The following is a 27,879-nucleotide window of genomic DNA, read 5'->3' as shown; positions in this document are numbered from 1 at the left end:
GCTGAAGGTAAAAGATCAGAGGAGGCTAGTGCAATAATCCAGGTGAGAGAGGCTTGGACCAGGATGGTGCAGTGGGGTTGGTGAGAAGTAGTAGGGTTCAGGATATATTTTGAAGGTGCAGCCAAAAGTATTTGCTAGATCAGATGTGGCTTGTAAGAGAAAGAGGGCAGCGAAGGATGACTAGGCTTTTAGGCTGAGCAACTGGACGAATGGAGTTTCCATTAAGATTGTTATTCTTTAATTACTTAATCAACTACTATATGAAAATGCAAGTCAAAACCTCTACTTACCAAGTGCTAGCACTTCCACCCTTCCACATGCTGTAAGAATAGTCAGCATTTCTGTAGGACATGATGCTCACCATCCCTAAGAGGCACCAGAAAAAGAACACAGTGCTTCACTGATCTCCATTTCTACTCGAGGAGCGCTTCATTAGCCCCTGGGAATGGTACACTTCCTTTGGTGCCGGGCAGCAAGCATATGCTCTGTGGCCAACATTGAACTTCTCCAAGGAAGTATATGAATCGCTTGAATTGGGAATTATCAAGTGGAACATTCTGAGCTCATTCAAGAAGGAAGGAAGTGCTCTGTAGAGTTTGGAATGCAGGTGTCTTGTCTCTCATCCAGGCATTTTGGCAAGTTAAGCCAAAATGCTACAGGAAATAGTATTTATTTACATAGTAGAGTCCACTTTGTGATTTTTTTCCCCTGAAATGCTTTTATAATCAAGCTTTTGTATAATTCATAACAACTTAAATATTAGTTTAAAAATCACAAGATTTTTATGTATCCTATGTGAAATAGAGTTTTTTTACCTTCTTTTAATTTTTTCTTCAGGTACTGTTTTTTAGTTAATGAGTCAGGAGAAAAAATGTTCCAATTATTTCCTGCTTCCAAGTAGTGAAAAACATAGAATACCGGGACGACACTCATCAGTTCCGCCTCAGCATTGCCCTTGGGGAGGTGGGTAAGGATATCAATGCCTTCCTGACTCAGAACTGCAGACATGACCTCACCTATAAGCAGTCCTGAAACAAACAAACAAAAGTCAAAGTAAACACAATCAATTTCTATTAACTTTTAACTGAGTAACAGTATATTTTAAGTAGAGATAAGAGCAATCATCCCTATTCTTTCCTCCTTATCTAGGCAGTTGAATTACTTCTCAGAACTGAGGAGAGATTTTAAAAAAGATTTGGTTAGGAAGATGGATTTAAAAGAAATACCAAAATCAGGCTTAAAAATACCACTGGAATATGGTGGTAAGATGATGTAATACAGTGGGTGGATTACCGCGTAGAGGACATGGCAAATTAGTTGCCATTCAATAGATCGAGTTAGACATTGTAAACCCTATTAATCAATCTCTTCCACAAACCAGAACAAAGAGTCTGAACTGTGAATGCTGTGAGGGCTCTGTCCATAACTCACTGTGTGATCTTGGGCAAACACTGTCTCATATATCCAACAACAGGGTTGCACATGATTAAAAAGGTCCTTTCCAGTACTAACATCATGTGATTCCAAAGTTTTACCTGAGATAAAATGTAGTCAGGACATTCTATTATTTCGATGACATGTCATTGAATTATAAAGCTGGAAAATAGGGAAAACCCACCAAAGACACCACTTCTGCAAATGTACTAGAGGGGAGAGAACCTCCAGGACCGGTCCTTTAGCAGAGCAGTGCTGCTCTCTTGGGGCCATTTGCAGGTCATAAAGCCTTCTCTGGAGCAGGACTGGCCACTGAGATGATGGAAAGTTCTTTAAGTCTAGAAGCAGTTGCACCTCCATTTTAGAGAAGTCTTTGGGTCAATGACACCCCCACTCTCCATCATGGGAGAATGAATCTCCATTTAAATCAGGCTAGTGGAAGAAGATAGAAGAAAGAGTGGTTGGGGATTTGAAGGTGGGAGTAGGATTAGGGTAATCCCAGAGGCGGATTTGCATATGCTACTGAGTAGAGAAATAGTATAATCATGAGGATATTCGATTTTCGTTTGAAGCACAAAGTGAAATAAGAAATAAAAATGGCATTTGTTCATCTACCTTTTACACTCACAATCCTTTTGACTTCTGTTTTGGGGACCAAATCTAATGGTACCCTGTATGGGAACTCCTTTCGTCTGCTAACAGCACCTGAAATTAAAAAAAAAAATTAGTAGATTTACACAGAGTTCTTGAAGGAAGACTATTTGCAGGTTATTTATAATATACCCACTTCTAAAGAATTTTGTTAAATAAAAAACTCTTAACAATAACAATATTAAAATTTAACAAGAAAGTTAAAAATAATTGAAGATTTTTTTATCACACCCTAGGCTTATATAATCTCTTTCAGTAAAGCATTAAATTTGACTGTAAGCTTCCTGGTCATTACAAGATAGGAAATAAATAGGTTATATAAATCTTATTCACCAGTAAAAGGGAGCATGCCATTTTGTCCAAAGAGAGAAAATTGTTCTCAGAACTGAAATCTAAAAATAACTAATATGTAATTCCTTTGTCAAGGAAATGTGAAGATTAGCTCCATTGGGAAGCATCCCCTGAAATTCTTTCCACTTTCTCCTCTCAGTCTGACTTAGACATTTTTTTCTATGCACAATAAGAGAGTTTTAGCACACCTGTATCAGAGCATTTTTCTACTGTAATCATTGGTTTATTTCATAAAAATGATAATACTTATCATTCTACTGATAGAATGTGAAGCATTCTGCTAAACTCTTTAAATGCATTGTTATATTGGATCCTCACAACAACCCCGTATGCTAGGTCTATTATTATTTTTATTTTATAGATGAGGAAACTGACGCTTTGAAAGCAAATTGTTCAAGGTCACAGAGCTAGTACAGATGGAGCTGTGATCTGAACTCAGGAAGTTTATGGCAGAGCCCACAGAAGTCACCACAAATAGACTCCAACTCCCATTGTCAGGCTAAGAAAGTTCTTTGAGGGCAGGAACCATCTCTTATTGAATGCTGTATTCCCAGCACTTAGTATGGTGTCTGGCACGTGGCAGATGCTAAAAAAAATAGTGACATTTTCCAATTTAATGGACAAGCCACATGGCTTTGCAGAAGAGACAGGAACGTTCCTCAGGTAACTTCTTTCTTTATTAATCTTTGATAAAGACTGAGGATATAATATTAAAATCAAGCTCAGAAGACATTTAAGAGGTTTGCAGTGTGGTTGAAAGAGCATGGAGTTCAGGAAGAGCTTACTTTATATGTGACACTGAGTTAGACACTTAATCTTTCTATACCTTGGCTTGTTCATCAGTTAAATAGAGGTAATAATATTTTCCTGAAAGGGTTTTTGTGAGGGTAAAAATAATATAAGTAATAAGGTAATGTAAATGTCTTAATTCTTTGCTATCCCAGAGGAAATGGCACTCTGAGTATAGTGGTCTTGATTTGTAAGCAAACTTTTTTTCCCATTGCTGTATCATTGAAAGAAAAGAAAAATGATTCAATGCAACAGTAAGGTAACTTTTAACTATTTATTAAGAACTATGGCAGTTTGTCTTTTTTGTTGAAAAGAATTTTTAACTGAGCACATTCTAAATTTCATAAATGCACATGTATTTAGGCCCTAAGTGCTCAAAAGTTTGCAAAATTCTAACTCTAAGAAGATTCAGAACATCTCAATTGAAGGAAGCAGGAACAATGAGGAGTGGGTTTGTTAAGTAGTTAACCAGCATTGCTGTGTTTTCAAATAATACATGTTAAATAAGTATGTAAATGATTTTTTCTTAGGTATTCTTTGGACTGATAGTTCTATAAGAAAATATTATAAATTATTATTGTGATGGATATAAAATGACTAATATATAAGGGAAGTCATGCAATTATTACTATTTCAATGCTTTGCATTTAAAACTAATGGAGTTATTTTTCTTTGTTCTAAACCCATCCAGATTATAGGGCAACACATGCTATCAAGAGTGGCAATGAACTAAGAAATGTATGTTTCTGATTCTAGAAAATTAACATTTTGAAAAATAGTTTTTCAGTTTACATATACACTTTAATTTCTAGGGCAAAAGATGACATATAAAATACAAAATCATGGTGCTTACCATAAATACCCTTTGGGTCGAGAGTAAAACCAGCATAACTTTCCCTTTTAACACCTTCTGGCTGAAATAAAGGCAGAAAACATTCAGTTAAGAACATAACTAAATTTATATTACCTGAATTCCTTGGATCAACTTTTCTTGACCACTTTTCCAATTAAAAAGTCCTTTTTCTTTTGGAGAAGGCAAAGTATGTACAAATACTCGTATATACATACACGCAGGAATAAGATTTTCTGGCTATTTGCACAATCATCAGAGAAAACACTTAAATAGAAGTTATTATAAGCCATGTCATTGATCCAAATTCGTTGTATATATTAGCTCATTCAACCTCAAAAATACTCAAAGTAGGTGCTATTATTACTCCTATTTGACAGATAAGGAAACTGACAAACACCGAGATCAAGAAACTTATCCAGGGAGTGATGACAGCATCATGGCAGAGTGAGCTATTCCCTTAGTCTCTACCCCCTAAGATACAACCAAAAGGACATTTATTAACCAATAGAGGATACACACACAGCACAACAGGATGTCTGAGAGATCCACACAGCCATACGTCTGAAGGTGGGGGTACTGGATCCCCAGGAAGCAGTGGAAGGAGGTGAGCAGATCTCCTCCTGCTCCCCAGCAGCAGCAATCTAGGTTATGGGTCTGCACGCAGTAGCCAGTGCGCAACTCTAAGAAGAGGTAGGGGAACAGGCAGGCCTGCATGCAAATGCTTTGCTTTCAGAGTGCATCCCAGCCCACAGGAACACTCCACACCAAGGGAGCTCAGCTACCATGTGGGCACGCCCACCAAGCTCAGCAGCCCAGGTGGGCTGCCAGTGAGTACAGAGCAGGCTCACACACATGAAAGAAAGTGTCCCTCTGCTCCCACCTGGTGCACCAGCTCGGCTGGTCAGCCAGAGCAGTGGATCCACACCAGAGTGCCTGTGCCAGCATGTGTAACCTGCCAAACTGGTGGCCAGTGGGCAGATGAGCCCTATTGGCACAACTTCCAGCAGATGGGCACAACTTGCAACGGACATGATGGATTCAGAAAACACAGCTCCTGCCCCCCCACCAGTGGTGGCAGGTGGAATCTGCGACCAGATGCCACCACTATGCGCCAGCAAAGGTACACTTCATCAAACACCATGAAGAAATACATTAACACTCTAGATCAGAAGGAAAGTCTCCAGAAATCAATCCTGAAGTCACAGAAATTTACAATACAAATGACAGAGAATTCAAAATAGTTATCATAAAGAAACTCAATGAGTTACAAGAAAACTCAGTAAGACAGTTCAATGAACTCAGGAATAAAATTAATGAGCAGAAGGAATTTTTCACAAAAGAGATTGAAATTCTAAAAAAAAAAAAAAAAAAAAAAAAACCAAACAGAAATGCTGGAGAGGAAGAACACAATAAACGAGATAAAAAAATAATCTAGAAACCTTAAAAACAGAGCTGACATTATGAAGGATAGAATTAGTAACTTAAAGGACAGAAATACAGAAATGCTTCAGGTGGAGGACGAGAAAGAACTATGACTTAAAAAAAAAAAAAGAAGAAATTCTCCAAGAAATATCTGACTTAATTAGGAAATACAACATAAGGATTATAGGTATTCCAGAGGGAGAAGACAGGGACAAAGGAGCAGAGAGCTTGTTCAAAGAAATAATAGCTGAGAACTTCCAAAACCTGGGGAAGGAACTGGAATTACAAGTAAGTGAAGCCAATAGAATTCCTAATTACATCAATGCAAAAGACCTTCTCCAAGGTATATATTAGTAAAACTGGCAAAATTCAGTGACAAAGAAAAAGTATTATGGGCAATAAGGCAGAAGAGAATAATCTACAAAGAAACCCCTATCAGGCTTTCAGCGGACTTCTCAGCAGAAACCTTACAGGCTAGGAGAGAGTGGAATGATATATTCAAAATACTGAAAGACAAAAACTTTCAGCCAAGAATATTCTTTCCAGTGAAACCATCCTTCAGATAAGATGGAGAAATAAAAAGTTTCCCAGATAAACAAAAGCTGAGAGAGTTCGTTGCCACAAGACCCCCTACAAGAAATGATCAAGAATGCACTCATACCTGAAATAAACAGGAAAAGTTTACAAAGCTTTGAACAAGGAGATAAATAGACAGACAAAATCAGAAAATTGCAACTCTCTATCAGAACAGGTTATCAAACAGTTAGTCATAACATTAAAGATAAGGGGAAGGAAAGCATCAAATATAACTATAAACACTTCATTTTAATCACAAACTCAAAACACAAAATGGAATAATTTGTGACAATAGTAACTTAGACGGGGAAGAGGAAAGGAATGGAACTTGTTTAGGCCAATGGAGATAAGAGGCTATCAGAAAATGGACTATCTCACCTACGAGATCTTTTATACAAACCTCATGGTAACCACTAAACAAAAAATCAGAACAGAGACACAAATGATAAATAATGAGAAGACCATCATAGAAAATCACCAAACTGAAATGGCAGTCAGAAATACATGGGAAGAGAAACAAGGGAAATATAGAACAACCAGAAAACAAGAGATAAAATGGCAGTGTTAAGCCTTCATACATCAATAATCACTCTAAATGTAAAGGGATTGAATTCTCCAATCAAAAGACACAGAGTAGCTGGATGATTAAAAAACAAGACCCAACAATATGCTGCCTCCAGGAAACATATCTCAGCTCTAAAGACAAACATAAGCTCAGAGTGAAGGGATGGAAGATGATACTCCAAGCAAATGGCAAATAAAAGAGCGCAGGTGTTGCCATACTTATATCAGACAAAGCAGACTTCAAGATAAAAAAGGCAATGAGAGACAAAGATGGGCAGTATATAACGACAAAAGGGACATTCCACCAAGAAGACATAACACTTATGAATATATATGCACCTAACACAGGAGCACCAAAGTACATAAAGCAATTGTTAACAGACCTAGAGCGAGAAATTAACAGCAACACAATAATAGCAGGGGACCTCACTTACATCAATGGATAGATCACCCAGACAGAAAGTCAACAAGGAAATAGTGGAATTAAATGAAAAACTAGACCAAATGGACTTAATAGATATATATAGAACATTCCATCCAAAACAGTAGAATACACATTCTTCTCAAGTGCACATGGAACATTCTCAAAGATAAACCATATGTTGGGAAACAAGACAAGCCTCAATAAATTTAGGAAGATTGAAATCATATCAAGCATCTTTTCTGATCATAATACTATGAAACTAGAAATCAACTACAAAAAAAAATCTGGGAAAGTCACAAATACGTGGAGATTAAACAACATGCTACTGAACAACAATTGGATCAATGAAGAAATCAAAGGAGAAAGAAAAAATATCTGGAGACAAATGAAAAGGAAAATACATCATACCAACTCTTATAGGATGCAGCAAAAGTGGTGCTAAGAGGGAAATTCATAGCAATACAGGCCCACCTCAACAAACAAGGAAAATCTCAAATAAGTAACCTTAAACCACACCTAACAGAGCTAGAAAAAGAAGGAAAAACAAAGCCCAAAGTCAGTAGAAGGAGGGAAATAATAAAAATTAGAGCAGAAATAGATAAAATAGAAACCAAAAAAACAGTAGAAAGGATCAATGAAACTAAGAGCTAGTTCTTTGAGAAGATAAACAAAATTGACAAACTCTTAGCCAGACTCACTAGGAAAAAAAGAGAGAAGGCTCAAATAAATAAAATTAGAAATGAAAGAGGAAAAATTACAATAGACACCACAGAAATACAAAGGATTATAAAAGAATACACGAAAATCTATATGCCAACAAATTGGGCAACCTAGAAGAAATGGATAGTCTTAGACTCACACAACCTCCCAAAACTGAATCAAGAAGAAATAGAGAATCTGAATAGACCAATCACAACTAAAGAGATTGAAACAGTAATCAAAAACCTCCCAAAAAACAAAAGTCCAGGAACAGAGGGTCTCTCTGGAGAATTCTACCAAACATTCAAAGAAGACTTAATACCTATCCTTCTCAAACTAGTCCAAAAAATTGAAGAAGATGGAATGCTTCCTAACTCATTCTATGAGGCCAACATCACCCTGATCCCAAAACCAGACAAGGACAACACAGTGAAGGAAAATTACAGGCCAATATCGCTGATGAACATAGATGCAAAAATCCTCAATGAAATATTGGCAAACTGAATAGAGCAATACTTTAAAAGGACCATACACCATGATCAAGTGAGATTTATCCCAGGGACACAGAGATGGTTCAACATCCACAAATCAATCTATGTGATACACCACATTAACAAAAGGAGGAATAAAAACCACATGATCATTTCAATAGATGCAGAGAAAGCATTTGACAAGATCCAACATGCATTTATGATAACAACTCTCAATAAAATGAGTACAGAAGGAAAGTACTTCAACGTAATGAAGGCCGTATATGACAAACCCACAGCCAAAATCATACTCAATGGTGAAAAACTGAAAGCCATCCCTCTGAGAACAGGAACAAGATGAGGGTGCCTACTCTCACCTCTCTTATTCAACATAGTACTGGAGGTTTTGGCCAGAGCAATTAGGCAAGAAAAAGAAATAAAAGGTATCCAAATTGGAAAGGAAGAAGTGAAACTCTTGCTGTTTGCAGGTGGTATGATTCTATATAAAGAAAACCCTAAAGAATCCATCATAAAACTGTTAAAAATAATCAACAACTACAGCAAATTTTCAGGGTACAAAATCAACTTACAAAAATCAGTTGCATTTCTATACTCTAATAATGAACTAGCAGAAAGAGAACACAAGAATACAATCCCGTTTACAATTGCAACAAAAAGAATAAAATATCTAGGAATAAATTTAACCAAGGAGGTGAAAGATCTATACAATGAAAACTATAAGACATTATTGAAAGAAATTGAAGATGACATAAAGAAATTGAAAGATATTCCACGCACATGGATTGGAAGAATAAACACAGTTAAAATGTCCTTATTACCCAAAGCAATCTACAGATTCAATGTGATCCCAAATGGAATACTAATGACATTATTCATGGAAATAGAACAAAGAATCCTAAAATTTATATGGCACAACAAAAGACCCTGAATAGTGAAAGCAATCCTGAGAAAAAAGAACAAAGCCGGAGGCATCACAATCCCTGACTTCAAAATATACTACAAAGCTATAGTAATCAAAACAGCATGGTACTGGCACAAAAACAGACATACAGATCAATGGAACAGAATTGAAAGCCCAGAAATAAAACCACACATCTATGGACAGCTAATCTTCAACAAAGAAGCCAAGAACATACAATGGAGAAAGGAAAGTCTCTTCAATAAATGGTGTTGGGAAAACTGGACAGCCACATGCAAAAGAATGAAAGTAGACCATTATCTTACACCATACTCAAAAGTTAATTCAAAATGGATTAAAGACTTGAAGGTAAGACCTGAAACCATAAACCTGCTAGAAGAAAATATGGGTGGTACACTCTTTGACATTGGTCTTAGCAGCATCTTTTCAAATACCACGTCTACTCAGGCATGGGAAACAAAAGAAAATATAAACAAATGGGGCTACATCAGACTAAACAGCTTCTGCAAGGCAAAGGAAACCAGGAACAAAACGAAAAGACAACCCACCAATTGGGAGAAAATATTTACAAATCATATTATCTGACAAGGGGTTAATCTCCAAAATATATAAAGAACTCATACAACTCAACAACAAAAAAACAAACAACCCTGTCAAAAATGGGCAGAGGATACGAACAGACATTTTTCCAAAGAAGATATATGGATGGCCAACAGGCACATGAAGAGATGTTCTACATCACTAATCATTAGGGAAATGTAAATCAAAACTACAATGAGATAGCACCTTATACCTGTTACAATGGCTATAATTACCAAGACAAAAAATAACAAATGTTGGAGAGGATGTGGAGAAAAGGGAACCCTCATACACTGCTGGTGGGAATGCAAACTAGTGCAGTCACTATGGAAAACAGTATGGAGATTTCTCAAAAAATTAAAAATAGAAATACTATACAATCCAGCTATCCCACTACTGGGTATTTATCCAAAGAACTTGAAATCAACAATTCAAAGAGACTTATGCACCTCTATGTTCGTTGCAGCATTATTCACAGTAGCCAAGACATGGAAGCAACCCATGTGCCCATCAACTGATGAATGGATAAAGAAGACGTGGTATGTATACACAATGGAATACTACTCAGCCATAAAAATGACAAAATCGTCCCATTTGCAACAACATGGATGGACCTTAAGGGTATGACGTTAAGCGAAATAAGCCAGGCAAAGACAAACACCACATGATTTCACTCATATGTGGAAGATAAACAAACACATGGACAAAGAGAACAGATTAGTGGTTACCAGAGGAGACGGGGGATTGGGGGGCGGGCATGATCACTATTTGTGGTGATCACAATGCAGTCTACACAGAAACTGATAAATAATAAGGTACACCTGAAATTTCACAATGTTATAATCCATTATGACCTCAATAAAATAAACAAAAAGAGAAAGAAAGAAACTTATCCAATGTCACACTGCTAGGGAGTAGTGGAGCCAGGATTCAAACCCAGGCAGCCCAGTTCCAGGGTCTGTGCATAGAACCACCATGCAAGGACACATAGAACATGCCTTGCCCAAAATAAATTAGTACATGTTTACTGAAGTGAATTTCATGGCTGAAAACAGAACTCAGAGAATGAAGACCTAGGAAGACCCAGTTCTGTCATTAACTAGCCATGTGACTCTTGGCAAGAATCTCATCTTAATCCTAATAAGATAACATGAAAACACTCAACAGACTGTGTGGGTAAATAGTACTTAATAAATGATAGTCTTCTTCCTTTTTTGGCCTGTTTACTCATTTATAATAAAGAAAATTTTCTAGACTGTAAATTCTAAAGTATAAATATATGGGCTGCGTCTTATTACTGTTGTAACTCTAGTTCCTAGCATCATGTATGGCACATATATTTCAAGACACACTTTTGGGGGAGAAAACCTGGAAGGCTGTATACCAAATTGTTAAAATTGGGTATCTCTGGGTGTGGGGGTTATTGGTGATTTTTATACTCTTCTCTGTGGTTTCAGTATTCCCTATTTTCTACAATAAGGAAGTATCATTATTTTATTTAAATTTTCTAAACATAATTTCAGATTTAAAGAAAAGCTACAGGAATAGTACAAAAAAATCTGAGATAACCTCTGTCCAGATTCTTCCAAATGTTAACATTTTGTTGCATTTACATTATTGTTTTCTTTCTCTCTGTCTCTCTTTCTAAATCACTTAAGCATAAGTTGCCAATAACTTTTTTTTCAGAATGAAGAAAGTGTTTTCTAAAAGAATCAGAAAAAGCATGTTTTTCTTACCACCACTCGTAATGTTTTTACTAAGATTTCTCTTCCAAATGAAGTCTCCAGTGAAAAGCTGATGTTGTGGAGGCCGATTTCCAGAGGAAGCAAGCTGAAGGTCACCAAGTGACTGGACAAACCCTCTATTCTCTGGGGCTGACATCTGGAGGGCCTGCCCATTTGACGGCCGATGCCTGGGCTCCCCGACGCACAGATTCCCTCCACGGGAGGCATTTTAACACAGAACTGAAATATCACCAGTGAACAATTACCTCAAAACACTTTATGATAAGGAAAGTATGCCCTAACTGTGTTCCTCTGGACACAAACTCTCCCCTGATACTTTTCCAGTGTTACAGTGATCCCTCAGATTCTAAGGCAGAGGAGAAAGCTCAATTCAGATTTTTGAAAACACACACACAAGTTGCCGTATTGCTTAGCAAAGTGGAGGGATGTCTGGAAATCTCAGTCCTGGCTCAGAAATGTCTTGTCTTCCTGAGACTCTTACGTACTAAATCAGGCGTGAAACTACTGAAGTGCTTTGTTCATGTTGTCAGGATTGCATTTGTTACACCATCTCTTTACCTGTTTGTATTTTAGACAGTGGGAGCCCCAGGCTCAGGCACCTTGTCCCTTATTCATCTTTGCATCATTTAGCTCAGCCTTTGGTATTCAACAAATGGTTTTATGAAAGACTGAAGACTCCATCTCTTGGCATTCAAGGCCCTGCCCAACATGCCCCCAACTTACTTTTCCAGTCTTATCTCTTATTAATTTCCCACTTGTACCCTATTTTACAACCAGACTCTGCCTCCAGAAAGACCTAGGTTTAAATCTTGGGTCTGCCTCTTACCCCCTTTTACTTACATCTTACTGATGAGAGTAGGTTGCAAGACCCCTTTAACCCTCCATTTCCTCATCTTTGTAGTGGGGATAATAATAGTACCTATCAACTTCTGGCTCAAATAGTGAATACTTTTCATCTTCCCTCCAAAATCTAGTGAACTGATAGAATTGAGAACTGTACTCAAAAGAATAAATCCATAAGATCCAGAATAAATCAAGCAGGTAAACAAGAAACATTGCCAACATTCAACAACTAATTTGAGGAATTTCCCAAAAATGGAAAATTCCTTCTCCCTCTTAACTATCTTCTTGGGAAACACAACAACCTGGGTGGGTGGGGCAGGAATTAAAGAAGCCTGTTAGGTCCCCCAAGGCCAATGATTCCCTGAGGATAGCAGGGGAAGGATGGGGAAGGACAGATATAAGAGAGTCATTTGATAAAATTCAATACATATTCATTATAAAAACTCTTAGTAAATTGGATTAGAAAGGAACTTTTGAAACTGATACAAAATATCAAGTAAAAAAAAAAAAACTATGGCAGTGGTTCTGTTTTCAGTAATAGCCAAGTTGTTCCTATTGGACAATCCTTCTGCAAATAGTAACTATAAGCTCTAGATAGACTATATATTTAAAAAAAAAAAACTATCTGAAGTCACTAGAGAGTGGAAGAGAAGGTGACACTCAAGAGGAAGGGAATCGTACTCAGTGAGAGTTCTGTTTTTTACAGCTTTAACCTGAGGGAAGGCCCCATTATGCCTTAAGGAGTGGCTAACCCCCCAGTAGAACCTGCTGCCTCACTGGCTTAAAAAACCAGCAGACAGAGTATTGGGCAGCCACCAGAGCTGAAAAGTGCAGGTGCTCCAAGTTCAGCGTGTAAACTTTGTTCAAACTTGGCCAACCCTTGAATTACACACAGCACAGACTCTAAGCATCCCAGCTAATGCTAAAAGAACTGACATGAGAATTCAGAGCTTGGGGTTGAATTCAGCTGACTGCCTGCTAAAACACACAAACCAAAATGAAAGCTCTTCAGAGGAACATAACAGAATCCAGAGACTCTATAACATTTTATTAATAAATTCCAAGTGTCAATCCAAAATTACTAGATATAAAGAAATAGGAAAATATAACATATACACAAGAGGAAAGGTAATTAATAGGGACTAACCCTGAGATATCACAGATATTCTTGTTTCTTGTTTTGATATAATGAAAATGCACTGATCATTTAAAAATTAAATTAAACATGGCAGTACAGTGAGATGCATGTCACTTAATACACTGTCAAGTTATAATTGTGTCATTGCAATTTGTAGTGCTCTGAGCAGTAGCGCAATGCAATGAAAACACCACGTATGGTCTATGTCACAACTACTCAACTCTGCTATAGATAATACCTACACAAGTGAGTGTGACTGTAAATTTTACTTATGGACTCTGAAATTTGAATTTCATATAATTTTCATATACTGTGAAATCTTCTTCTTTCCAACCTTTTAAAAATGTGAAAACTGTTCTTAGCTTACAGGCCATAAAAAAGGCAACAGGCTAGTTCTGGCCCTTGGGCCATAGATTGCTGACCCCTGATCTAGTACATAAAGCCAAAGGACAAAGAGATGTAAAAGATTCAATATGTTGGCAGGTCACTTTTCAACAGGACAATACCTATCAAAATCCTAATATAATTTTACCTATACTTACAAGCAATTATTTGACACTCCGAGTCTTATAATCATAGAATTTAAAAAATATTTCAATTTCAATGGAAATGTACATATTTTTGTTGCATCAAAACATGATAGGGAGATCAATAGAAAACATTCAAGCGTAAAATATATAGCATCAGGAGAGTGGAATGGAAATATGAGTTCACAGAGAAAAAGAAATGACATATAATCTGTTGTTAATAAGAGTTTATTTGGGTATTTAAAAATGGATTGCTATGGTATTTAGATTCTGCTGTATACATTTAAAAGTTTGATATAACCTCTTTATCTTAAAAATATCAACAACGAAATATTCCCAAAGTCATAGACCTGCGTGGTTTTGAACTTAAGATGAAAAATTTTAGATAACCAATTAAAAAATGTGTCAATGGAGTATACAGTTTTTCCAAAAAAAACTAGGAAGTATGTAAGCAAAATTTTTGGAGACCACTGAAATACTCATCTGTAAGAATGAAATTAGAGCTTTTTAAAAAATATAGTTAGATTTTTGGACCACACTGAGTTCCCATAAAAAGTTTCGTGATTGTGATTTTCAAGTGAAATCAGTCAGCCTATTGTATAATTCTCTTTAGAGGTATGCTGGCAAAAAGAAGACAAATGGTGGGTCCAACCGTGGTTGGAATTTTTCATAGAGTGTACCCTAGAGCAAGAGAGGATCAAAGGAGTTGGCATAATTTTAATCAGTGTGATTATAATGGTGGCTTATGAATTCTAACCTGGACCAGGAATGAAGTAAAGATAGCAGAGGGCTCATAGACAATAAAAAAGTGGCGGAGTCAATGGTTTGGAGGTTTCAACGATGCTGCAGAGCTGTAGCTATGAAGGAACAGGGTTAATGAGTTGGAAGGATAGGAAGGAGGTCGTGGTCGGTTGGTGAGATGTTTGAAATCAAGATTTCAGAGGAGATGACAAGATCTACAAAGTGAAGATGACTGTGAATGGCTAAAATGGAGGAAAGGAAAGGGTTGTTAGAGGCAAGGAGATAAAGGAACTCAGAGTCCAGGGGGATAAATGAACTACACGTGAACTCATCTTTCCCTAATGTCCCAGCACATTGATTATCTTACAGCCTTGTGTCCTTCAAGTTGTAATTGTATGAATACTTGTCTTAACTCTTCCTCCTTTCTTCATCCCTTCACTTATTAAGCTGCACATCTAGCACAACACTCATTGTAAGTGCTCAGTTTATATTGTTGAACTGAGTTGAATTTTTATTTTTTGTGTATGCAATAATCCCATTAATAGAATTCTCATAAAATTAGAGAATTCTTTTTTCTATGTATTTGAACACATCATAAATACCTACTTACCTGCATCCCAGATGTCCTATAGTTGTAAACAGTTCCTTTCAATTGGATCTGTTCCCCTCGCACAACAGAATATGGTATATTCATTTCCAGGAAGAAATCTTTGAACACCTTTGCCGTGAGAGTATCAGCAACACATATACCTTTAGCCCAAAGTGAAAGCAAAGTAGAAGCACATTAGGGAATTCCTATAATGCTTTACTAGTGCTAACATATCTCACATTTGCTTTGCTGCAAGGAAAAATAAATATTAGATCATGTTTTTCTCTGCAGTGTCACCTCATGTCCCTGAATTTTCTACTCATTGATCTTTATTTCAATAATTATTGGTATTAACAGAAAACTTCATTTGTCCAATGAACATTTAGTTCTAAATAAAGCAAGAGAATGTTTATCAAGTAAAGCACCAAATCTCTTTTTAGATATTCTTTGTTGGCTCAATTTAATGGGTATAAAATTTTGATTATGGAAGCCAAGATTTTGTAAAAACAATAGCAAACAAACAAACGAAGCTACCTCTGAAGTTATTTATAAAGTATCTGCACTAAATCACCACAAAAGGGCATAAGCCCAGGAGAGAAGTCACACATTTGTTTCTAACTCTACTCAAGCTCCCAGTCACTGAGAAAAAAATAAAGGAAAATGGGGCCTTGACATCAGCATTTATAAAATGATGGCTAATTGAAGAACAAAGGAGAAATCTCTATATGGTCAAAGATATGGGCATATCCAAGTCTTTTTGTAATACATTAAAAAGAATATTTTAAAAAGTGATACCACTTAAGTCCTGGGTAAACTAAATAGACAATAACAAAAAACTACATTTGCGGGCCGGCCCGGTGGCTTAGCAGTTATGTGCGCGCGCTCTGCTGCTGGTGGCCCGGGTTCAGATCCCGGGCACACACCGACACACGGCTTCTCCAGCCATGCTGAGGCCGCGTCCCACATACAGCAACTAGAAGGATGTGCAACTATGACATACAACTATCTACTGGGGCTTTGGGGAAAAAATAAATAAAATAAAATACAAATTTAAAAAAACAAAAAAACAAAACTACATTTGCTAATCAAGTCACTCCTTAAATGAGTATATAACTGAAGCTTGCTTACCGCTATTTGAAATGCCAACACCTTGAATTTCCCAGGTAGTTAGAGAATCAGGTAGCACAAACTGCAACTGGTTTCTGAAAGTTAAAATGTTGATATTCAAATACAGGGGAACGCTGATTAAGTCAGCTTGACAGCATTCATTAACAGAACTTTTGCTTCATACTACTTTAGAAGAAAGAAAAAAAATCACAACAAAACAAAATCACATCAGGCATTAAGGAAAAATCAAGCAAGAAAAATATATTCAGTAACTCTCCTACTTGTTCCATGTTTTTAGATATTTCACTTGTATGATAGGAATTTAAATTCAGAAGGATGCCTTGGAAACATTGCAAATTCAAAACATACAAAACAAAGAAGAAATTATGTGTAGTATGTTCTAAAAGAGGGAAGCAAAGTAATGCATGTCAACACTGCCATAACAAAGTTGACATAACTAAAATTTTCCAATTAAGATTAAGCTTACATATTTATTAATTTCATTCAATAAATGGTAATTGTCCACCAACTTTGTGTCAGGCATAGTGCTAAATACTGAATATACAGCACTCATAAGATATAGTTCTGCTCTCAAGCAGTTTACAGTCTAGTGGAAGAAAGAGTTAAGTAAATAAATTGCAATTCACTGTTATAACTGCACCAATAAAGCATTTTAAAAGTTCAGAGGCAGTATCATTGATTAAACACATTTATTTTAGTGCCTCTACAAGCCAGACCCTATGCCAGGTCCTAGATATAAGACAGTAATTTGAATTTAGTCTTTGTCTTGGAGGTATTTACATTTTCATGTGGAAGACAGGTAAACAGGCCATTATAATACTGTGTGTTATGTGCAACAAGGTTAATTGGGAGGGGTAATCCATCCAATCACTTGTAGGGTAGGGGACGTGGTGGGAAGGCTTACAAGAGGAAGTGCTAGCCAAGGGGCAATGTCAGATGAAATGGACAACACTGTTGAGGAAGAATTAGAGGGACAAAAATAGAGACAAGGAGACCCATTAGAAGACAGATGCCAGGCCCTGAACTCAGTGCTGTGACGGCTCCTTGGAAAGTTAGTGCTTAGAGCCCCCAGGGGAAGGGTAATGCTCGGGGACTCAGCACTGTTCATCACTGTTTTCAGTGTTTGGTACAAACTAGGCATTCCATAAAATTGTGTTGAGTAAAGGACTTTAACAGGAAAAGAAACTTTCTTCTTATTAATCAATGTTTGTTTTATGGTACAGATATTTCAGGAGGAAAACGACTGCTTGACGTAGTGTATAGCACAGAGTTGTGCTCAGTAAAGGGTTACTGAAGTGGAATGAAATTAATTACCTTCTTCCCCAAGAGTTAATCATGCCCTGGAACCAATTACTAGAGCAAAGCACACATTAAAAAAAAAAAAAAAAAGAAGCAAAATAGAACAAAATTTGACCAAGTGGTATCACCGTCTTAACTCTTAAATAAACTATTGGAAAATGGGTAGTTTCCAGCTTTTTGGCCATAATATTTGCATTTTCCCACATTTTTCAGAGGAACGTCAAAGAGGTATAATACCTTTTGGAGACGTGATGAACTTCCCATAACCAGCTTTCTGGAAAATAGCTCCTTATTTCTGGCTTTGTTACTGGTAACAAGGTCTTTATTTCTGGGGAAACAAGTATACTTGATTAGGGAAAAACAACAAATTCTCCTTAGAGCTGAATTTTAAAATATGGATATTAATCTATAAGTTAAGCACTTTCTGAAAGTTCAATTAAATATTTTGCTTAGTGATTTCAAAATAGAACTATAAAGGCCTTAGGATTTCTCCACTAACAGCACTGACAAAACAAATGAAGCATAAAAATATCATTAATGATTTGTTTCTCAAATTGCTAAATGTTTAGTGTTCTTGAGATTATACAAGATATTGATCAGTCTACAAAGTTATTTGCATTTTTTTAATTGTAATAATTGTGTTTATATTATAAAATAGGGAGATTTATGTGATTCTGTGCCTTAGCTCAGAAATTTATTTATATTTCCTTTAATAAAAATGGACAGAACTTCTTCTGTCCAAGATGCACTAATAGGGACTGAAGTTACCCTCTGCCTTAAAAAAATAGAAAAGGAGACACACTGTACAAGACAGTTTTCAGACATTAGAGCATAAGTGACCCAGGACTAGGATCCCTGAGAGAAGGGAGACAGATAAGGTGAACTCTAAAATTGTCCAGGTTTACTGTCTGGAGGCAGTTTACAGGATACAGGGCAGAGAGAGGAAGCCATGCAGACCCTTGCAGAGTTGTTGCAGGATGGATGGGAGTTTTGGGAGGCCAAGCTATTTAGAATGAGGGGCAGAGGACCAGAGAGGAAGGAGCTGTAGAGACTGAGTTCCATGCAGGTGAAGCTAAACCAGACGATTATAGCTGAAAAATTGGACAATGAAAAGTATATGTGCTATGTTGTTCACGAAAATGCTGCTTGTAATAAGCAAAAATCTGAAAACAACCTATATATATTCAATAATGTGGTTTTGGTAAATAGCCACAAGAATTTATGTTTGCAGAAATATATCCATTCAAATGGACAATGTTTAAGACATACTGTTAAGCAAAACAATCAGATTATGAAACAAGAGCTGTCATTCTGCTTGTTTTGTTTTGACTATATAGAAATGAAACAAAAGTCCTAAAAGTTCTAAAAGCATATTAATGAGATTTCTATAAATTCTGACAACATATATTGTGGTTGAAACTGAAATAAGATTTCAACTTTTACATAAGTACGCTTAACATTAGGCTAGATTTAGAAATCTTTTGCTATATTTGGTCAGTATAGGTATAAACAGAATTTTTAATGGCTGTAATATCACAAAACCATAGAATTTTAGAACTCAAAGCCATATGGGAGATCATCTGGGCCAAGTTTCTTCCTTTAAAAATGAGGTTAAGGCTCAGAGAGGATAACTAGTCATTCAAGTTTATAGAATTAGTCAGCTTTAAACTTGCCATGGGTCTTGACTATAGACTAGCGCACTCTGCTCTGTGTGTATATATATACATATATACTATACATCTCTCTTTTGATTCCCAAAAATGATAACAGATGTTTTTTCTTATGGGCATTTATAAATTATCTTTTCTACTTTCTATTTTCAAAGAACATGAAAATCACCTTTCTTAGCAACATAAAATTACACAAAATTCTTCATATTGGGCAGAATTCTGATAGAAAATGTCAAACTTACGTAGCCTTCCCAATTGCACGCCTTTATGAGTCTCGTTAGCACGGATCTGTTTTGCAACGGTACAGCAAATCTTGAAAGCTTGGACGCATCTTGGGCCTATCGTAATCCGTGCCGCTCGCTGCTCACAGGTTTCATGTTCATTAAGAAAGGCTCCATCATAACAACATCTCTTTACCTTTACATGTATGTATTTGGAAGCTGAAGTGGTAATAATACAAGTGCATTTGATTATGAATAGAGTCATAACATCTCAGGCTTAAAAGGAAACTCAAAGGATATCTACTTTCTATTGCCATACAACCGCCTCTCCCACAATATCCATGGCTAGTTGACTGACCAGCCCCTCTTTGGAACTACTTTAGGAATGGGGAGAATGTGGCCTCATAAGGTCGTCCATTCCAAATCACACTAAATGGTTAAAGGGATTCCTGCAACTAAGCTCAATGAACTAACTCTTGAAACTGGCTCCTTGGGTTCAGCACCCTTTGAGTAAAATAAGTTAACTATCTGAGAAGACTTCCAATATTTGGAGATAGCTGTCATTACTTTACAAGTACTTCCTTCTTCAAGCTAAATATCCTATTTTTTCAAACATTTCTTATATGATATGGTTTGTGGACCTTCACTAGTGGCATCATTCTTCATCATTAAGTTCTCAGATTAATTGGTGTCTCTCTTTTCATATCATTAGAACTTAGAACAAGGGTTAGAATGAAAATAACTCATATACAAATGGAAGGATTATATTACTGTAAGTGTGGCTATTAGTTGAACTCAGGTCACAGATTCTCAGTTCAATGTATTGCTTTTGTAACATTGCCAGTTATCACATTTCCATTTAAATAATTGTTTTAAAATAATTTCTATTAGACTTATTTCCCAAAGAATAATCCAAAATACTATTAACTGTTAAATATATGAAATAGAGGAAATAGATTTCCAGGTACACCCCAAAGTTAATCAAATCATGGATTTTGTCAAAATAAAATATGATTTTAATTGCTAAAGTTTGTAGAGAGGACATATTTGTGACAAATAAAAGTTAATCTTTTAGACTTTAGAGATAGAAATAATAAACACTTATTTTCCCTAGATTAAAGTTATGGCAAATGAACTGCTGGATTTATTTGGATTAATCTTTCTGAGGGAGGTGAGCTAGACGTCTGTATATATCTTTCTTTTCACCTATTTTATTTGAATTAGGGGAAATTAGATAATGTTTAGTTTTCTCCAGTTTTTTTGAATGCTATGATCATAACCTCTTCACAATCATATGAAACTTTTAGAGTACCTTCTTCCTCTATTTTCTCTCGCAGCATTCTCCTTGGCCTGAGAATTTCTTTACAAGGCTCATCTGTTTAAAAAAAAAGGATAAAGAAGACAGAAAAAAATAATAAAATCTCAAAAAAGAAAATTATATGAAATTATTGAAGTTTTTAAAACATTCATAAGTCATTCATTCATTCAGCAAATATTGAGTGCCTGCTTTCAACTAGGCATTGTGTACTACACATCTTAATATGACTTGTTTTATCTTAGAGGAGCTCATGATCTAGTGTCACATAGTTTGACTTGTTTGATCTGAGTTTGGTTTCGAATCCTGAAAACTTTCTGATCCACTGATTACAGAGAAATACCTAAGCACTTAGAGTTAGCAAAGTTTTTGTTGGGTATACTATTTTTATTGTTTGTCATTTGTGCTATATTATTACAAATAATGGTATCAAGTATAATTATGAACAATTTTAAAACCATAGAAAGAAGATGATTAAGATGTGGTCCTCACCCTTAAAGAGCTCACAGTGCAGTAGTTGAGAAAAGATGTATCGCCAAGAGTAAGAATGTGCAATGATGCACTGCTATTATATTACTTATAAATAGATCTAGTCTCTACAATATTCTCCCTATTAAAAGAGGAGGTGATGATCAGTTCTATATGAGGAAGTGGCCCCATAGAGGAGATGATTCTTACACTAGCTTCCCCAGGCTAATAAAAGAGAAAGCAGTCCTGATGAGGAAAGGCCCAAAGGTGTAAAATAGCATAGTGCCACCCAAGAGCTACCCTTGGTTCTGTATAGATTAAACATAAGGTAAGGTAGAGCAGGATGAGAGATAGTTGGAGAGAGCTAGGGAGAAGATCATGAAAGGCTTTGAGTACTACACTAAAGAATTTGTACTCTATCTTGAAGCCCAATAAAACGTTTTATACAGGGGAGTTATGTAGCTATGTCATTCTAAGATCAGTGTAGAGAATATTCTTGGAGGATGGACAAAAAGGAGGTCTGGGAGCAAATAATAATGTAAATTTCAGTAGTCAACTTGAAAAAGAAACAAAAAATGCTGAGCGTTTTACCATTTTCTTCGGTGTCATCTGCATTTGCGTTGGTGAGGAAAGTGAGTCCAGCCAGGTGGAATACATCTGCATTGTCGCGGCCACCACCTGCCCCACAGCCCAGGTCACTCTTCTCTAACACCTGAAACACCTGTCCAGAAAGGTGAAATGTTGAGCCTATTCAGATGTATAAACCATCCCTCTAAAGAACTAAAGATATGAACTGTTACTTGATAACAAACTTGTGAAATACACAGGCCACTCATTTACCATAGGGCCAAAGACCAAATTTCCCAAGTTTAATTTCCCAAAATTTCTTTAGTTTGTCCCTTTGTATTTATAAATACATACCTATTCAAAATTAAATCAAGAACTAAGTCTTGAGCTTTGATGAGGTGATTCTTAGAAACCAACCCATGGCATTTTATACATAAAATGCATGCTGCAATCAATATAATGTCCCCTCCCCCTCCAAAAAAGAATAAATGAGTGGATGCATGAATGAGTGAATTAACAAAAAAATTACTTTTTAAGTTGCTAAAAAAAAAAGGAGCACAATCTCTTGTGTTTTAGGGCTCTAGATTCTAACTGAGTGAGAACTTGTTTTGGGGGGCTTATTCCAGTTTTAATTTTGACCCCAAAAGTCTTTTCTTTTCTGAATGTTTTTAACTTTATAGTTTCTCAGTTCTGTCTTCTTGGTTCAAAGAAATTCAACCCTCGAAAATAGTAGCAGAGCATAGGGGAGATAAAGGGGAACTTAGGGGCATTGCATCATTTTCAAATTCTTCTGCACCACAGATTTTAATGAGTAAACAAACTCCCCCCCTCCAGAGGTTGCCTATCCAGTCTTCTCTTGTGCTGTTAGTGTAAGCACCTTCTCTCAAATCCCCAAACCCTCCCACATGATGGTACTTCGCTCCATGAATATTATTGCTATCATGGTCATATGTTTTTAAAACGCTTAACTCTACACTTGGAAAAATAACAAAGGATTGGCCTGTCCCTTGGGGACTAACCTGAGGACGGCTTACCTTCCTAAGAATCACCGTTTTGAGTAGATTATAGAAAAGCAGGCCTACTCTTTCCTCAGTTCTTCCCCCACAATCTACCCTGGTGGCCACACTTTGTGAAGCACTGCACAGAGCCACAGCATGCACCAGTAACCAAGACCACGCACTACTTAACTTTTTCCAGGGGCTTCTTGGCTTTCACTTGGACTCCATATATAGCACTGTCCACTGCTGCTAAAGCCACCCAGGAATCTGACTCAGTTGCCATATTAAGAGATACACGTTGACCTGGAGAATACACATCTGTACCTGGAGACAGACGAACCTAAGAGGTCATTTGAAAAAGAAAAGAAAAGGCCAATTGTATGAGACAAAACTTCACAGGTAGCTGCGTTTACAGTCTCCTTTATTCAGAAGAAAATTTGATTGTGACTTATAATTCGTGACTCACCTGGAGCTGGTTACCACACTTTTCTTCAATATTTAACCAGACTGAGTCAGACACTAATTCTGCTGTCTGCTCTCCTGTGATGATGTAATAGACCAGGAGACGGGCTGAAGGAACCATGTTCTGGGTCACTGGAATGTTTATACTTTGATAAGATGAATCTGGAAGTTTCTCCCTTGTGCCAAAGTGAATGATTTTGCCCTTGGATAAAATCTAAAAATAAACAGTGGTAGCAACAATAACTACAAAAACAAAACCTTTGCTTCAGGATGGAGCTCACAGCTGGAGTAGAAATTATGTTAAAGAAAAAGAAAGTCAACACGTATGGGCCTACTACGTGCCAAGAACTTTTACGTATACTCAACTCCTTTAATTCTCGCAATAAACCAATAGGATGGCAATATTATCCCCATTGTGCAGATGAAGGGACTGAGGCTCAGGAATTAACTAAATGTCATATTGATTTTAGTTCAAAATCACCTAAATTAGAAATCAGAGAGCTAAATTTTGACCCCAAATCTGCTTAAAGTCATCGTACTGTCACTAAAATCTCCTTTGTTTTATTGATTAAAAAAAAAATAGAGGGCCGGCCCAGTGGGTTCATGGTTAAGTGCGCACGCTCTGCTACTGGCGGCCTGGGTTCGGATCCTGGGCGCGCACCGAGGCACCGCTTCTCTGGCCACGCTGAGGCCGTGTCCCACATACAGCAACTAGAAGGATGTGCAACTATGACATACAACTATCTACTGGGGCTTTGGCGGGGGGGAAGGAGGAGGATTGGCAATAGATGTTAGCTCAGGGCCGGTCTTAAAAAAAAAAAAATAGATGAGTAGGTGGACTGCATCTTATTTTGCAATTAAATTTTAAAGCCAGGGATTAGGTTCTAAATTGGAGGCATAATGTTAAAAAAAATTTACAAATCACATGAAGCCAAAATGTCCTCAAAGATCTCTTAAATTATCCTTAGAGAGCAGGATTGCATACGTGGTTTTGGTATGTGTAATCCCCAAACAGGGCCCCCAATTCTTTATCAGTTATTATAATCTATGGTTCTCATTTATTTTTTAATTTCTTCCTCAAAAATGTTGAAAAAGCCATCACCACCTTTTTGGCCTAGCCATTGGAATAATTCGTTCTATTTCTTTGGCAATTGTTGGGAAGCCCTTATCATGTTTTGCACATTCTTTCCTTGGTTTCACCAACAGGCTTGATTGGCCACTTCTGTTTAATAAAAATTACGTAATAGGGAGGTTGCTCAGCTGTAGAATTGGAGCAGACATGAAATGACTCAACTCGGAAGAGCAGGATTTGGGTCCCCCATTTATGCCAACGAAATGCACATATTGGAAATAGGTCTAAGGTGTGCAATCTTTGGCCAGAAATACAGCAGAGGTAATGTGAGAATTTAATCAGGCTTTCTCTGCGGAGTAATCAGGCTCTGGTTGGTGAAAGGTGTATCAGACAAGGAGTCAGAGGTTCCCAGCTCAAATCAAAATCTTCCTCTTCCAAGCTGAGTGACCACGGAGAGTCTTCTAACTTCTCTGTCCCTCAGTTTCCTCATCTGTGAAGTGGTCATCAAAATCATGCCCTATCGCAAAGGTTTTTGAAAACCTGATTAGCAAATTAGATGATGTTCTTGAAAGTGCTTTGTAAAAACAAATGTAAGGGGTCATTCTAATGCTTCTGTATAAGCAAAGGAAAATGTTCCAGATGGAGGAATAGATAGTTGTAAATCTATCATTATTTTACTTACCAAGTAATTATAGTGAGTTATTTTGTCAATATATGGACTTTTGGGGGTAACAATAATATTCAGATGTTCTCCCACGAGCAAAGTTTTATAGTTTTGAGTCCAGTCAATATAAAGGTAACTTTGGCTGAGAGATGAATATGCTATTGCTCGGTAATCTTTGCTGGCCTGATTTTCTTCTGGAAGATCTGGGTCATCGGTCCTGACCTGAAAAGGAAAATTTCAAAAAGGACAAGTGGACTATGATGTAGTGTTTTCTGTGAACATACCCTTTAAACTCCTTTCTTTGCTTTCTAAATTTCTAAATTTCACAACACCACATGCTAAAGAAATAAATCCTCCATTACTACAATGTTTGTACAGCTGTGGTATCAAGTAACTTTATGAAGGACTATGGACAATAATTGGGATAATATGGGATTATGGGTTATGGTGGGAAAGTCTGGTGAAGCAAAGAGAAAGAGATGCTCCTGGAACAAACATTGGCAGCCTCCCTGAAAAGTCATGGCAAGTTGGGGATTCCTCTTCCTTATGGGTTGGGATGGCGGGAATTGGAGTAAGAGAAAGGTAGTGATGGAGAGGTTTTGAGAACTGGGGGACAGGAGTTGCGGATGAACATCACAGAGACTCTCTGGCCCAGTTTCATTGGAAGTAGTGGCACAGAGGAGTTTCTTATAGACATGGAGTGGGGCAGAAATGATATCATAGCAGCAATGTCCACCTTTGACAGCAAATGAGTTCGTAGCTCATGCTCTGGCATGAGATATGCATTGGTTTGCATCCCAGGGCCACCATTTATTAAATCTGGATAAGTTATTTAATCACAAGAGAGGTTAGAAGCCTCCATTTCCTCAGCTGCATAATAGCAAAGATAATATTCTCTAACTCATAGAGCTGCTTAAATGGGAATTAAATGTGTTCCACATACAGCTCTTAGCACAATGCCTAGCACTTCTTAAGCGCTCAGGAGATGATAGTGAATGTGCGCACGCTGCAGTCATTGATGTGCATCATTAACTTACTCATTTTTTATTTGGGATTGGGAACTTAAACTTATTTGCTGAGAGAGAAGACTATTAAGTGAGCTCTAAGGTGGAGTTGTTCATGCGGCTAGAGAAAAAGGAGGCTTCTTCATTTGACCCTTTTGTGGCCCTGAAAAGACATGAAAAATGACAGGGAGAATAAAGAGAATATTCCTACCACTGACTTCCACTGCTATACCTATTCTGAAGCTTCTAGATTCTAATATAGTCTTACTGATGTAAGAGAAAATAATGATTCCCAAATAAAAAGTTGATAGATTTATCTTTCTCAAGGACCGTTCAATGGATTAGCAGATTGCCCCTTTTTTGGATGCAAAATTGTGGAACTGTTCACTGGACTCATGTATAAAATCTGCCGCATCTGTTCTGCACACTAGCCAAAACACACAGTCAAAAGTACACATTGTCCTAGAAAATTTAACAGGAGAATTCGGCTCACGTTAAACTCCAGCACCGTCACTTCAGATGGGAGATTAACCACAAATGAAGCTACTCCGTCACTGGAACGTGTTACACTCTTCTTTGACTCCAAGTCTGAGGTCTCTTGGTTGACATCGACCGTTTGTGCACTCAGGGTCACCGGGACCCCTCCTACCAATTGGTCAAGCGAATCCTTAACCTGCACCTGTTTGTCAGAATAGTCCAAATCCACGTCAACAGCTCATCACTTCTTTTAAAGCATAACAATTCTGAAATAGTTTTCCTTCCTCCCCACCAAAGAATAAATTATTCATGTTTAATTCAGTAAACAGACACGTATTCTCAGCTTATAGAAAGATTTAATTCTATTTAGTTAAATCATTTTTAATGGATTCCCTGTATATCAAACAGAATAAGAACATAAATATCATTCTGTTAAGTCCACCAAGTAGATGTGATAAGATTTGCTATCTAACTTTTGTGTTTCTTCAACTGCTTTTAAGACTGGATAAAGGAGAAAATGAGGCAATCGCTTCTGGGAATGATTCTCTTGGAAATGAAAGGCAATAAACGCATCTTTTTTTCCCTTAACCTCTACCTTGCATCGCCATGTTTATGGTCATACATAATTTCCACAAAGATATATTTTATTTTCATATGTGATATGAAATATATAAAAGATATTTTATTTTTTTGTGAGGGAGATCAGCCCTGAGCTAACATCCATGCCAATCCTCCTCTTTTTGCTGAGGAAGACTGGCCCTGGGTTAACATCCATGCCCATCTTCCTCCACTTTATATGGGACGCCGCGACAGCATGGCCTGACAAGCGGTGCGTTGGTGTGCGCCCGGGATCCGAACCCGGGCTGCCAGCAGCAGAGCTCGCACGCTTAACCGCTATGCCACAGGGTTGGCCCCCAAAGATATTTAAAAATAATATAAATATATTCTATATAATGACATATTTTATGATCTTTTATGATATATTATATATTACTATATATTATCCATAATATATTATATGCTATCATATGTATTATACAGTAATAGCGAGCTCTGGTGGTCTAGTGGTTAAGATTTGGCCTTCTTACCACTGCTGCCCGGGGTCATTTCCCAGTCAGGGAACCACATCACCCATCTGTGGTTGTCATACTGTGGCAGCTGCGTGCTGCTGTGATGCTGAAAGCTATGCCACAGATATT

General features: G+C 37.1%; 1 protein-coding gene across 1 annotated transcript in view; it reads right to left on the bottom strand.

Annotated features, from left to right (window-relative positions):
* The window catches only part of LOC101404433 (complement C5), a 92,222-nt gene that overhangs the window by 30,186 nt on the left and 34,157 nt on the right, over nucleotides 1–27,879 (bottom strand). The window contains exons 11-25 of the mRNA XM_004423383.3: nucleotides 26,697–26,882; nucleotides 25,218–25,421; nucleotides 23,468–23,677; nucleotides 23,192–23,341; nucleotides 22,028–22,157; nucleotides 20,966–21,028; nucleotides 19,675–19,872; nucleotides 18,000–18,090; nucleotides 16,464–16,537; nucleotides 15,357–15,496; nucleotides 11,489–11,716; nucleotides 4,079–4,139; nucleotides 2,050–2,139; nucleotides 816–1,028; nucleotides 291–366 (exon numbers count right to left, since the gene is read on the bottom strand). Coding sequence (XP_004423440.1) covers nucleotides 291–366; nucleotides 816–1,028; nucleotides 2,050–2,139; nucleotides 4,079–4,139; nucleotides 11,489–11,716; nucleotides 15,357–15,496; nucleotides 16,464–16,537; nucleotides 18,000–18,090; nucleotides 19,675–19,872; nucleotides 20,966–21,028; nucleotides 22,028–22,157; nucleotides 23,192–23,341; nucleotides 23,468–23,677; nucleotides 25,218–25,421; nucleotides 26,697–26,882 — 2,114 coding nt within the window. The remainder of the gene's footprint in view (nucleotides 1–290; nucleotides 367–815; nucleotides 1,029–2,049; nucleotides 2,140–4,078; nucleotides 4,140–11,488; nucleotides 11,717–15,356; nucleotides 15,497–16,463; nucleotides 16,538–17,999; nucleotides 18,091–19,674; nucleotides 19,873–20,965; nucleotides 21,029–22,027; nucleotides 22,158–23,191; nucleotides 23,342–23,467; nucleotides 23,678–25,217; nucleotides 25,422–26,696; nucleotides 26,883–27,879) is intronic.

The sequence above is a fragment of the Ceratotherium simum genome, chromosome 29 (genome assembly GCF_057802395.1).
Source record: "Ceratotherium simum simum isolate JZ-2026a chromosome 29, ASM5780239v1, whole genome shotgun sequence".
Lineage (NCBI taxonomy): Eukaryota > Metazoa > Chordata > Mammalia > Perissodactyla > Rhinocerotidae > Ceratotherium > Ceratotherium simum.
This window is presented reverse-complemented; position numbering and strand designations above follow the sequence as displayed.